This window comes from Urtica dioica, chromosome 8 (genome assembly GCF_054948205.1).
Source record: "Urtica dioica subsp. dioica isolate 48M chromosome 8, U.dioica_male_clone48M_v1_H2, whole genome shotgun sequence".
NCBI classification, from domain to species: Eukaryota; Viridiplantae; Streptophyta; class Magnoliopsida; order Rosales; family Urticaceae; genus Urtica; species Urtica dioica.
Window position 1 is genome coordinate 40758399 of NC_142763.1, and position 12804 is coordinate 40771202.

At 40.3% G+C, this 12804-nt stretch overlaps 2 protein-coding genes across 4 annotated transcripts; both read right to left on the reverse strand.

Moving 5' to 3' along the window:
- Nucleotides 1-1346: 1346 nt before the first annotated feature.
- Nucleotides 1347-5158, reverse strand: ERS1 (ethylene response sensor 1). 3 transcript variants are annotated; one of them, XM_089622073.1, is made up of 7 exons: nucleotides 4974-5158; nucleotides 4681-4800; nucleotides 3143-4067; nucleotides 2702-3070; nucleotides 2355-2621; nucleotides 2138-2265; nucleotides 1347-2060 (listed from the first exon to the last, which is right to left on the reverse strand). In XM_089622073.1, exons 3-7 carry the CDS (start codon nucleotides 4037-4039, stop codon nucleotides 1874-1876), a joined length of 1848 nt encoding a protein of 615 aa, XP_089478199.1. In that variant the 5' UTR covers nucleotides 4040-4067; nucleotides 4681-4800; nucleotides 4974-5158; the 3' UTR covers nucleotides 1347-1873. The 3 variants fall into 3 exon arrangements, with proteins under 3 accessions (XP_089478199.1, XP_089478198.1, XP_089478197.1); XM_089622072.1 differs by lacking the exon at nucleotides 4974-5158 and having other exon boundaries at nucleotides 4685-4961; XM_089622071.1 differs by lacking the exon at nucleotides 4974-5158 and having other exon boundaries at nucleotides 4681-4961.
- A 1224-nt stretch (nucleotides 5159-6382) lies between these two features.
- Nucleotides 6383-12597, reverse strand: LOC149389816 (ATP-dependent RNA helicase DEAH13-like). The gene is made up of 12 exons (XM_089621918.1): nucleotides 12340-12597; nucleotides 11898-11975; nucleotides 11687-11750; nucleotides 11512-11586; nucleotides 11374-11423; nucleotides 11211-11271; nucleotides 10792-11124; nucleotides 10142-10345; nucleotides 9821-10051; nucleotides 9627-9740; nucleotides 8329-9531; nucleotides 6383-8185 (listed from the first exon to the last, which is right to left on the reverse strand). The coding sequence occupies exons 2-12, from the start codon at nucleotides 11960-11962 to the stop codon at nucleotides 6695-6697; spliced, it is 3891 nt and encodes a 1296-aa protein (XP_089478044.1). The 5' UTR covers nucleotides 11963-11975; nucleotides 12340-12597; the 3' UTR covers nucleotides 6383-6694.
- Nucleotides 12598-12804: the final 207 nt, after the last annotated feature.

The following is a 12804-nucleotide window of genomic DNA, read 5'->3' on the forward strand; positions in this document are numbered from 1 at the left end:
TGGTTTCTACATTTTCTTTCCTTCTATTTCTCTATCAAGACATCTATCTTTTCGCTTTTAATTTACTTACGTCAATTTTTATTTTTTTAAAAACATGTTATTGACTATATATTGCCTTTAAATTTTTGCAATTATTATGAGACCCTCTCAAAAATTAAACTGATTACGTATTATGTATGGTGGAAATATTTGATATCTTTATATTCATTTCTAACATGATGCTTTGAAGAAAAACATGGTAAATTAAATCATATGTATTTTAATTATTTACTGATTACAATTACAAACACCACGTGCGAAGCACGTGTTCCAGACTAGTATATATATATATAACGAAGTATTAATTAAAATTGTCAGGGCTAAAATCAATGTAAAGACTTCCTGAAAAAATAAAATGTAAAGACATCTTCATATGATTTTTGTTTTTTGCGTTAAAGTGCATGCCTAATTATAAACATGAACACAAACTCTAAAATTAAAAACAATTCATAACAATATACCATAAATCAATAAACAAGTTCAACATAATCTTAATCATCACTAACTAATCAAAAAATTACAAAATGATTCAGATTAATTACAAAAAAATAATAAACATGAACACAAACTATAAAATTAAAAACAATTTATAACAACATACCATAAATCAATAAACAAGTTCAACATAACCTTAATCATCACCAACTAATAAAAAAAATACAACATAATTCGGATTAAATATAAAAAAATTACAAACATCAACACAAACTCTAAATAAACACTTAATCTAAAAACAAAAACAATTCATGCTCACAACTATCAATTTATACTTAATCTTCAAGAATAATCAAGAAATTTCAAAAATTTAACTCAAAATCATCTAAAAACCTAAAGTGGTCGGGAAGCTCACCGGGAAATGAGGAAACCGGCGGGATCTGGGAAGAATTCACCTTCGTCGCGTCGGGAAGCTGGCGGCACGGCGGGATCCGGGCGGGATCTGGGCAACTTCTCACTAGGTCGCGGAGGAAATTTGGAGAGCTCAAACCGACGCAAATGAGGATTTTTTGGGGGAACCCGGATATTTATACCCGATTTTTTTGTTTATTTTTTTTACTGAACCGGACCGGGAAGTGAGAACCGGGTTCCTTCCCGGTTTCCGGTCCGGTTCCCTCGGAATCACCGGAAACTTCCGGTTTTGGTGGTTTAGGTGCCGGGGAGTTCAAAAAAGGGGGATCCCGGCCGGTTCCCCCGGGATTTCAGTCCTTGGTTACAACTTACAACTCAAAACAAAACCTCTTATCTTGCAATATTGATGACGAGAATTAGAAGCAGGCGACGTCGCTGATGATGTTACACAAGTGTGAAATCCCGTGCAATTTCATGACTCCAATATTAATTAATGAAAAGATGATTAAACAACTTTAAATCTTGCTCAACAAGTTTTTTCCCGCCTTTTTTGTATCAGCCTCAAAACATCAAACTGACTCGACCCGAACAGAAACCGAAGCGAAACTCGCACCGATAACTAATCAGTTCGGGTTTCACCCGGTTTTGTTTTTCTTTTGAGTTGATCACGAAGATTTACAATTCGATTCAATTCAAGTCAAAACATTTCTAGCCAAAGGGCTTATTTCTTTAGCAGGCGAATCCCTCACTATTTTGCTTATATTATAAAAATAAATCATTTCGGTAGAAAACAAATGAATCAGAAGATAGTAAGGCACAAGAACCATACATGTTCAAGACTGTATTGAAGTCAGCCAGTCAATCAATCCCTTTTATCTAGCCATCAGCTACATTTAGATTGCTCTATTTTTCTATACTGATCCGCAAAGAAAAGAGAAGAAAAAGTTATTCCTTAGCACCGAAACGATGCTTTATCTTGAAAGCTAAATTATCCCATCATGAGGTCCGAAGATTGGGTCACGTTCATCACGATAGCCATTTCAGACACGTTGTTGCTTCGAGACGGGGCAACCGGGTTGTTGCAGATCCCAAGCTTCACGATGAACGTTGCCGTGCTTCCTTTTTCGAGGCCGTCGCTTTCGACCCAAATGTGACCTCCCATGAGATTCACAAACCTGAATATGTAAAATAAACAAGATAGTCATCGATCTGCGTTACAGTATCGAGGTGGGAATGTGAGAAAGAATCTCACCTTTTAGAAATGGCAAGTCCGAGTCCAGCGCCAGAAGTATTCTGATTCGATCCGTTTTGGGGATGAATGAATTTGGTGAATAAATGGGGTTTGTCTTGTGGATGAACACCACAACCAGAATCCTTAATCTGTTTCGTCAAATAGTTGGTTAATAATGGAAATAAAATTAAAACAGAAAATTAAGAAGGAACGGGGTTTCAAACAAAACGGGACGTGCCTGAACTCGCAAGAAGAAATGGCCATCACTTGAGACGGGATAAAATTCTCCCGGACGCAGATCTCTCAAAGAATCCGGTTTTCCCACAGAAGCCACGATCGAAACGAAACCCTCTTTCGTGAATTTCACTGCATTCCCAACAATATTGAGAATTGTCTGAGTGAGTCTCTGTTCGTCTCCGAAGGCAACGGAGGGTAAGTCCGGAGATAGAACCAAGCTCAGTTGTAGCCTCTTCACGGTCGCGATTGGCCTTATCAAGCTCATCACCTGAAACATTTTTATGAAAAACATCATCAAGCGAATACCTACGACAAGCTTATCGATGTCATAATTCGTTCGCTTAGTACCTCTTCGAAGACCGAGTGAAGGTTGATCGTCCCGATATCCAGCTGCAAGCTTCCATCTTCGAGGCGAGAGAGGTCGAGAACGTCGTTGATGAGCGTGGCCAAGAGATTGCTGCTCTTGAGGATCGTCTCGATCATGGCTCTCTGCTCCGGAGTGAGCTCCGTCTCGAGGAGGAGGGAGGAGAGGGCGATGATGGCGTGCATCGGAGTCCTCATCTCGTTGTTCATCACGGCCAGGAAATCGTTGCGGGCGTGGATCGCGGTCTCGGCTTCGCGTTGGGCTATCTTCAGAGCCACGTTCTGCTCCATCAGCTGGTCCCGCGACTGCATCGACTCTTCGAGGATCGCCGCGTGCGAGAGAGCCACAGCCACCTAAAACGGGATACAAGTTCATAGAGATACTAGTTTTGAAAACTAGTGTGTGGTCGGTTTGAGAAAACGCACCTGGTCGGCGACGACGTCGACCATCTCCAACTCGTGGTCGCGCCACTGGCGGGCGCTGTCCATGGGGAGAATGAGGACCATGATGGCGTAGGTGCGCGCCTGAACTTCGTTGAGCTGGAAGCTGGAGAGGCTGAGGAGCGGGACGCGCACGGCGACGACCTCGGGGGGCACGTACCTGCCGGCGGTGGTCCGGATGCGGGCGAGGGGGGAAGTGCAGGGGATGCTGACGGCGCGGGAGGAGGCGAGGACGTCGGCGACGAGGGGGAGGTTGACGGGGAGGGAGGAGCCGAGCTGGATGTGGTGGTTCAAGGTGTGGGAGAGGTGGAGGGTGAGGCCGGAGCGGGAGGGCATCCAGAGGGCGCACTCCTCGAGGCCCAGGGTGCGCCCCAGCTCCACCAGAGTGGTCTTGAGGATCGTGTCTCGGTTCAGAGTGCTGCGGATCTCGTGGGTCAGCATCCTCACGTGCCGCCCCGTCTCCTCCTGGCTCAGGATCAGCCCCATCTCGCGGTCCAGCTCCTCCGCCTTGTTGCGAAGAAACCGCTCCCGGTTCTTCACGCTCAGCAGGTCCGGGATTATGTGCACCAGCATCAGCGCCGTCGCGCACGACACCGCCGCGCACGACATCTTCGACACCGTCATCACCACCGCCACCGCCTTCGAGTGCCCCGAGAACGTCCACAGGTTTATCAAGTGGGTCGCCCCGCACAGCACGATGAACGCCCCGAACTGCATCAGCACCCATCTGTATGGGAAGAATGCCGATTTCTGGACAAAGTAGATCAGCTCCAACGGGATTGAGAAGTACGCTATGGCGATCAGGCAGTCTGATATGTACTGGTATTTCACCAGAAGATCGTCCGGTGGCCAATGCGTCTCAATGCAGTCACACCCTTCCATTTTCTTCCCACTACTACCACTACCCAATCTGCTTTTCAAAATTATAAGAATTCACCCTTAATGATCAGCGAATGGGTACACAAAAGATTAAATCTTTTTGCTAATTCAAGTCTAAATATATATAAAAAGAGTTTATAATATATATATTTTTTTTCTTTTATGGGCAATTGTAACTTGATTAAGAAGAGAGCAAAGACAAACAAAAAAACTTGCATTGGCAAAACTCAGCCTAAGTGTATTATCATAAAAACACCATTTGATTTTATCAGCAAATGGATTCACAAAAGATTTATTTATATATAAATAAAATATTGTTGCTACAGATATAAGACCGATGGAACTACCAGGAAAGTGTAATACTTTGTATTGATTTTTTTTTAAACGGGTAATTGATATCAGAAGTACCAAAATTGAAAACTTGATACAGAAGAGAACAGAGACAAACAAAAAAACCAGCATTAGCAAAATCTTAGGTGTAACCGTGTAATATCATACCAAACTCAACTTATACGAGCCTTAGCAAAACAAAACAAATGGAACTTTCGAAACCAATTTTTTTACGTCAAAAAACATGTGAAATACAATGAAACAGCGGAAAAGCGAAAAGAAAACCCAAAGAGTAATGAGCTTGAGTTTATTACCAACCAGAAGAACAGTGATCAGAGGAAGAGAGAGTGTGAGGCAGAACGAGAGACCCAGTTTCTAATAAGCATTCGAATCAGTGATCTGAGACGTTCTTTTCAGCTGGAAATTTCCCAAACCTGAAATGGGTTCTTTTTTAATCACGTTGAGAGGAACAAGTACCAAAGAAATGGCAAATGTTATAATCTGACTGATATAAAGTAAAAGGACTTTCAGAGAAAAAGAGAGGAGGGAGAGAGAGAACTTCACGGGCAAGAGTGTAAATACACACGAGTTAGAAAAAGGGTCTCACACGTGTGGGCTCATTAATAGTCTGGATATATTTTTAAGGAGATCCTACTAGTTTTTAAGGAGTTTTTGCAAGTATAGATCTTCTCTCTTCAGCATATACATTCTGGTTCATAGTCTTGGTAAAAATATTAGACTCTAAATAGAATAACTTTGTAGCTGATTGGGGAATGAAGCGGTTCAAAGTATGTACCTATGATTTTGTTTTGTGCTAAACTAGGAAACGGAATAACATTTTTTAATATTTTGCATGAGGTCTGAGTGAGGTTTGTTTCGGATCTAGAAAGTGTCGAAGTGGGACCAACCCACCCCACTATTAATTAATTAATAGCCAGAATTAAATATTTTACCATCCACATTGACCATCATTAATGTTGGCTATTTTTAACTACCGGCTGAAAAAAAAATATTTATGAAAAATTAAGAATAGATACTCTTATAGTTGCAGTTGCACATTTTTTTTTTTTTTTTTAAGGGAGTTTTGTTGCAGTGGGGATTGAACCCACGACCTCCACACAGGAGATGGTGTAGAATTACCACTAAGCTATTTTAAGTACCACTCAGTTGCACATTTCAAATTGACAATAATATTTGTGACCGAAATATATTAGGCTTGGGCACTTAAAAAAAGTGCTTTTTTATGAACATCAACTTGATTATGTCTCGTTAATTGTGGTTCCAATTTATTAGTTGGAATTCTTTTCAAAATATTCAACCACTAATGAAGGGGAATTTAATGATGCAGAAGAGCAGTGATTTGACATTTGGTATCAAATATCAACAGTATCCTCATTTTTAATCGAAAGACGAGATTTATTCATCCGATTTTTAGAAATATCAAACAGATTTCTTCAATTTGATATAAATGACATATAATCCCCTAAAAAAATGTTATATTACAAATTTCATCATTTTCGTTTATTTTTACAAAAAAATAATTGAACTCCCCAAAATACACTTACTAGAATAAATATTTATTTAATATTTTATTTATAAAAAATCAAAATCACTCTTTATAAAAATATTCCTTAACTTTTTATTAAGAAATTTTTTAATTTAATTTTTTTGTATATAGAATAGAAAATAAAAAATTATTTCATTAAGGGTATTTTGGGGGTTCAATTTTTTTTTTCGTTGTAAAAAATAAACGAAAATAGCGATATTTGTAATATAACGTTTTCTTAGAGGAGGTATATGTCATTTATATTAAGCTAAAGAGATATATTTGATATTTTATAAATGGAAGGGATAAATATCGCATTTCGATAAACACGAGGGATACCGTTGATGTTGATATTTTGTAAAAGGAATGAAAAAAAACTATCACAAGGAAACTTTGGATTTGCTCTGTGTCCCAAACCTCTGAACCTGAAGACTACTAAAAGGTTGTTCAGATACATTGCACTATAATAATGCATTAACATAAGGCTTGTCCTTTTTTTTCTTTATTATTTTACCTTCATATATCAATATTAGTTGCATTGCATCACTATCACAACAGAATATTTAAATTATTCACATACAGCCGTAGCAAATTCCAAAATTAAATTAATTCAAAAATATGCCCATACCGCCTACGTTGCCTAAAACTCTCCATAATCATAATGACAGGAGAAATTAGATCACACGATTAAAAATGATGTCACTACAGGAAGAAGCAACACAAAATCTCCTTCCCCACAAAAAATAAATAACTCGAAGTTCTATTCATTGATTTCATTACTTCTATAATTTAACTCTCTTTAACTTGTTCTTTTTACTTGAAGCTCTGCTGACCTTCTTTGGGAAACGATCTTGGGCATCCAAAACAGCCTCAACAAGCATTTGAGACCAAAGCACTTCAAATTTCTTGTTCCCAAAACCATCTTGAAACCAATCTTTGATCTCCGAATATAATTCTTTGGGATTCTCAGCCCAAACTTCACTCAGCTTTGCACAGCTGACAATCAACTTTCTCTTCAACTTGCTCACCAAATTCCCGACCCTCCTCTGCCCAGCCGCCTGAGGTGTGAGAATGCTGCCCGGTTGGGCAGCCATGAATTCTCGGACCGATCTCAGACAAGGCAAGACTTGCCCGTCAAGCAAAGCATAACCGAAAACCGTGACCGCACGGTCGAGATCGGAGATCACAAAGCTCTGCGGCGAAAGCTCCCATAAATGCGGCCCGAAAGTCGGGACCAAGTAATGCATTGGCCGATCAGTCCGGGGCTCATAATAGGGTTTTGTGTCTGACGAAGGAGCAGAGAAAATACACAGTGATTGAGCGTGCTCGACGAGCCATTCCGGTTTTACTCTCGTCACGCCGTGCATGTAAGGTCGCTTCTTCATTATGAGCTCGCTGTAGACCAGAAACTCGGGGGCAGAATCGGATAAGCATGACCTCCGGTGAAGGAACACGGTCTCATTGACCGCGCAGGCCTGGTATCGCACCGTTCGGAAATTCCCGTCCTCTTTCAACGATTTCGAGTTTCTCCGGACCCGTTTCGAGATTCGATCAGCCCAACCGGCACATACACACTGGCCCAGAAGATCTTCCTCGTAGAGAGTCAGGGGATTTCTTTCGTACGGAACGTTCCATGACTGTTCTACTTCATTGACGGTTCCGAACGCCCACGAGAAATCCCGATCGGGATCATCGTTGTCACTTCCGTGACTAAACACGATACGAAGCAACTGCTTTCGCAGCTTGCTCATCTCTTCCATGGTCTTGATGTGCAAGAAATTCTCATCACAGAACTCCGTCGGGCGTTCTGAGCGCTCGTAGCACTGTAGGGCGTGCGCTACGGAAAGCGCGTCGCTGCTGGGATTGGAGAATCTTTCCCGGGACGCCCTAGCAGCTTCTTTGAGTTTCTTCCGCCGGGATTTTTCATCCTTGTCAACACGTTTATCGACGCTATCATTGCACTGTTCTTCGTCCTTATCCGCCTGATCATTTTCAAGCTGGCGGTCGAAAGGGTTCGACAAGCTCAGAGCCGCGGCGGCCGCGACTGCGTAAGCCAGGACTAGGTTTGCTCGAGCGTCGCTTTTCTTTTTCATTATCTGAAGAACGGTGAGAAGCATTCTTGAGTGACGAGGGCTCATGGGATACCGAGCCATGGCCTTCCCCAAAGGTGTCAGCTTTCCATCACTATCGAGTGCCTCGAGAGCCTTCAAGCATCGCTCCGCTCCGACCAAGGCTGTAGTATCCGGAGGAGTCGGAAACGGAAAATTCACAACCTGGACACATCAACGGATAAAAAAAAATAATATAAATAAATAAATGATAAATGACAGATTACAGTTTTTATTTTCGGGATTCAAGCTTGGGGTTGAAAGATTATGAAATATTTTAAAAGCAACAAAACACTAGCGGAAGCTACCTTATCGATGTGCATCGATTTCATGAAAAGGACGACCCCATCAACCGGTACTTTAAGGATCTCAGCAATGGAAAAATCAGGGAGTTCGTTCGTGAAGACCGCAGAAGAGTAGAGACGATAGCAATGACCGGGACCAGTTCTTCCGGCTCTACCAGCACGTTGAGCCGCCGAAGCCTTACTTATCCACTGAATCTTGAATGTTTCCATCCCGTTAGCAGAATTGTAGTTTTTCACTTTCTCTCTTCCCGTATCAACAACATACCTTATCCCGGGAATTGTTAAAGAGGTTTCAGCAACATTAGTTGCTATGACAACAAGCCTCTCTCCTTCCTTAACATCTTCGAATACACGGAGTTGCGCCGCCGCGGGCAACATGGCATACAGCGGAAGAACACGCAAGGCCCCGGGTTCCGATTCAATTCCCGACCCACTTGTTTTTTTCGCCGAGCTAGGTTTGGATCGATCTGAACAAGCTTCCTCCGTAACGGAACCAGAGATTGGTTGAGTGTTGCCAGCCAAAGCTTCAAATGCCGCTTTGAGAGAATCGAGGGTTCCATTATCTCCCAACACGTCAACAAGACTATCACCTACTCCTGATGTTTTCTCATCATCGTCGATAAACTCCAAATCACTCTCTGATTCCGAATCATAGGAATCCAAAAACTCATTCTCGTCTATGTCGTATTCCTCGTCATCTTCTTTCGAGTTGAACACATCAGTTTGATCTGCTGAACTCCCATGAGTATCAAAGGCCTCATTTATCTCATCCATGCTTATCCCCTCCATAGATTTAGCTTCAACGGTTGCTTGTTCGGCCTCGGTGCTTTCTTTAGACGCCTTCATAATTAAATCCTTTGAAGCTCTTCGCAGCTTTTGGCATAAATACTCCACTTCTCTCTGTCCCGTGACAAAGACTAGTATACCCCCTTGTGGAAGTCTCTTGTGAATAGCTAAAATCTTTTTGTATGCTTGGCCGATGTAATCAATGATCTCTGTTTTCTTTGCGAAGTGCACCGTAACTGGATATTGCCTCGTAGGAACTTCGATTACGGGTGGCACATTGCAGAATAACCTTTTACCGGCCAAGAAATCCTCTACTCGCAATGTAGCACTCATGAGTATGAGTTTCAACGGGAAAATCAGATTTTCAGGGTTTATAATTTCCCCCGCAAGCATTAACTTTTGCTGCTGAGCATATATTTTCTGCAAGTGATTGCAAGGTGTTAGTTAGAAAAAGAATAATGTAACAAAGAAAAATCAGTTTAAACTCAATCAACACACGTGAATCTGAACTATACCTCACGGCCTTGAGCTACTCGTGAAAGCATTCCGATAAGGATGTCTGTGTTCAAGCTTCTCTCGTGGGCCTCGTCCAAAATAATAACGGAGTAACGCCTTAACAAAAAGTCATTCTGTATAAAAGATTAAAAAAAATGTTCATCTGTCTAATGTTCAATGTTGTGACAATGTGTGAGTTTGAGAGGTGAAAAACCTGAAGTTCTCTTAGCAAAATTCCATCTGTCATGAACTTGATTGAACTCTTGTGTCCGATCTTTTTGTCATACCTAACTTGAAACCCGACCTCTTTTCCGAGGGATAAACCGAGTTCATAAGCCACTCGTTTAGCTGTGGCAAGCACAGCAACACGGCGCGGTTGAGTAACACCAATTACTCCACCTCGAGCAACATTTTGTCTTGAACCAAAACCGGCTTCGTAAAGGAACTTCAAAGTATAAAAAGATCAATGTTATAAAGTAGCAAGGTTCAAGAATTATCCAAGTCGAAGAGGGGTAAAATAAATATAAACCCTCACCTGAGGAACTTGAGTTGTTTTACCGCAACCAGTTTCACCACATATAATTACAGTTGAATGGTAATTAATAGCTTCCATGATCTCTTGCTCCATCATGACGATTGGGAGATCCTTTCTATTTTTCTCGATCTCGTCTGGCCTTGAGATGTGCACTACAGTTGGTCTTGAGTTACTAAGCTCCATAGGGATCTCCATCGAGCTATCCTGTACCAAGCAAAGCCCCATATATACATTTAGAAAGATAAAATTAACACAGCTGAATTGGCTTTATAATAACCATATAGCCTATGTTTCACACACATGCAAAACAATAACATGGGCTTCGATTGGACTACGAATTTTGTTTTCCATAATCCTGAAAAGCCTTCTGCAACTTAATTCTGTTTCATATGGCAGGGATCTTTGAGACAGTATTTTTAGGAGCATCAGCCTCTTGATTTCGACATTAAATTCGGTTTTTTTCTTTTCTTTCTCACAGCCTTTTAGACCTTTCCTGAGTTTGGTCTAGCGCAGTATAGTTTGTATCCTGCTTCATTATAGATGAAGCTTTCTTTTCCTCCTTTTTTTTTCTTTTTAATAAAAAAAATAGTGTCTAATAAATAATAATAATGAATATAAGATTGAAACCTATAGAATTTAATGATTAGTACCACAGTGTTTGAGTTTTTGCTGAAATCATCATCAGCACCTCTATTGTCCAAAACAGGCTCATCATCGTTCATTGACTGTTGGGATGAACAGAATGAAAGTGTAGCATTCACTGGCAATGCTTTTTTGTGTACCATCATCGGCTTCACTTCATCAGTATTCTTGCCAATAATAACCTGACTTGATAAACGACGATCTTCTTCTAACTCAGATTCACTCTCACTCAAATCATTGACATTTTCTGGTCTCTCAATTGGTCGCTCACTTTGTGGAACTTCCATGCCAGCTTTAAAATAATCTACCATCCTCTTACGTTTTCTCTTCATAGTCTCTGCCTGCATTACGTTCCAGCTATCTTGAAACATGGGATCTGAAATTATTAAATTGGATTGTGGTAAATACACAGGTATCAAGTACAAACCTGACCGATGCGGCAAGATGACTTGAGCAGTGGAAATGCACTCTCGGGGATTGCATATTTCCTGCAGAAATTCATCAATTACAATAATATAAGTTTTTACGAATGTCAGCAAAAAACTTGGAGAATATATTCAAAGCAAATAAAATTAAAAAAAAAAACAAACTGTAAGGTCTCGAGAGTTTTTGAAAGCATCAACGCCTTCTCCTTCTCTTCCTGCAAATATAAAAAGTATGTCATCTCAAGATTTTCTGACAGATAATGCTTGTAATATCACAACAAAAGATGAGCAAAGCAAGCCCACCTCCATCTTCTTCAGCCTCCTTTTCTGAGATTTGCTCAATTTCGGGGTCGGCTTAACCATCCGTTTTTCACCCTCCTAACGTACCGCAAACATAAAATTTGTAAATAAAAGCATAGATTCACGTCCACATACGCATAATGATGAAAGAACAATTTTTTTTTTCTTGTAGACATACCTGTTTCACACCCCTCTTTTTCTTCTTGCATTGCAATAACAAAGCATTGCTATCACCACCAAAACTAAAAGAAACCCGACAACAATCAGAGCTTAAATCGAGACAAAGATGTAATGGATATAGAAGTTCTGAAAGCCTGAATGAGCATCGAAAAAAACAAAAAAAACTCTTCTGGTACATCATAAAACCATATGTTTGAAACGAATCATACCTCAATGAATCATGCTCAAGCTTCAAGTCCAGTGACGGCTCTCCATTTTTCATATCCAAATCCATTGCTTTTAACTAACTAAAATAAACTCAAACAACGGAAAAAAAAAATAGTGTTTTAGAGTAGAAAAGAGATTTTAACTTGATAGACGCGAGTCGAAGAGAACAAAAAAATCCAATTTCTCGAACATAATCACAATTAAAAGCAGAGAACCCTACTTTTATAGTTGGATAGCAAGCGAGACACCAAATTAATAATTATAAACAAGATAATCATAATTATGGTTTCAAAACTAGGTTTCTAACAAGATAATCATAAATTGTATCAAAACTAGGGTCTCTATCACAAACTTTGTCGAATTTGATTGCATTAGACTTTAGAGAGAGAGAGAGAGAGAGAGAGAGAGAGAGAGAGAGAGAGAAATCAGTGAGATGGCCAGTACGAAGCAAAAGTCCACCGGAGGAAAGGCTCCGACGAAGAACCTCAGCCGCTAGGAAGTCTGCTCCGACCACCGGATGAGTGAAGAAGCCTCACAGGCTGGCATTGTGAAATCAGGAAGTAGTAGAAGAGCACAGAGCGCTTGATCAGGATATTGACTAGGGTTTAGAGTTAAAATACAATCGTGCAGTTTCTTTTGTATTTTTGGTTTATTTTTTCGTGTTTCGGTTTACAATTTTATAGGAATCCAAGTTAAATCTATCACCTCACTTATACATGACCGAATTTATCACGTATGACGGCTAAGGCCGAGCGGAAAGAGATTTCAGGTTTAAGGGTTTTTGTTTTTCATTTGGATTTTCATTTTAATCGACTTTTGATGCCTCCAAATTCAAATTTAGCAAGGATTTTTTTTTTTTTTTTTGTTAGTCAATTCTAAGTAAGTGTTTAATCAAATAGTCAATATTTT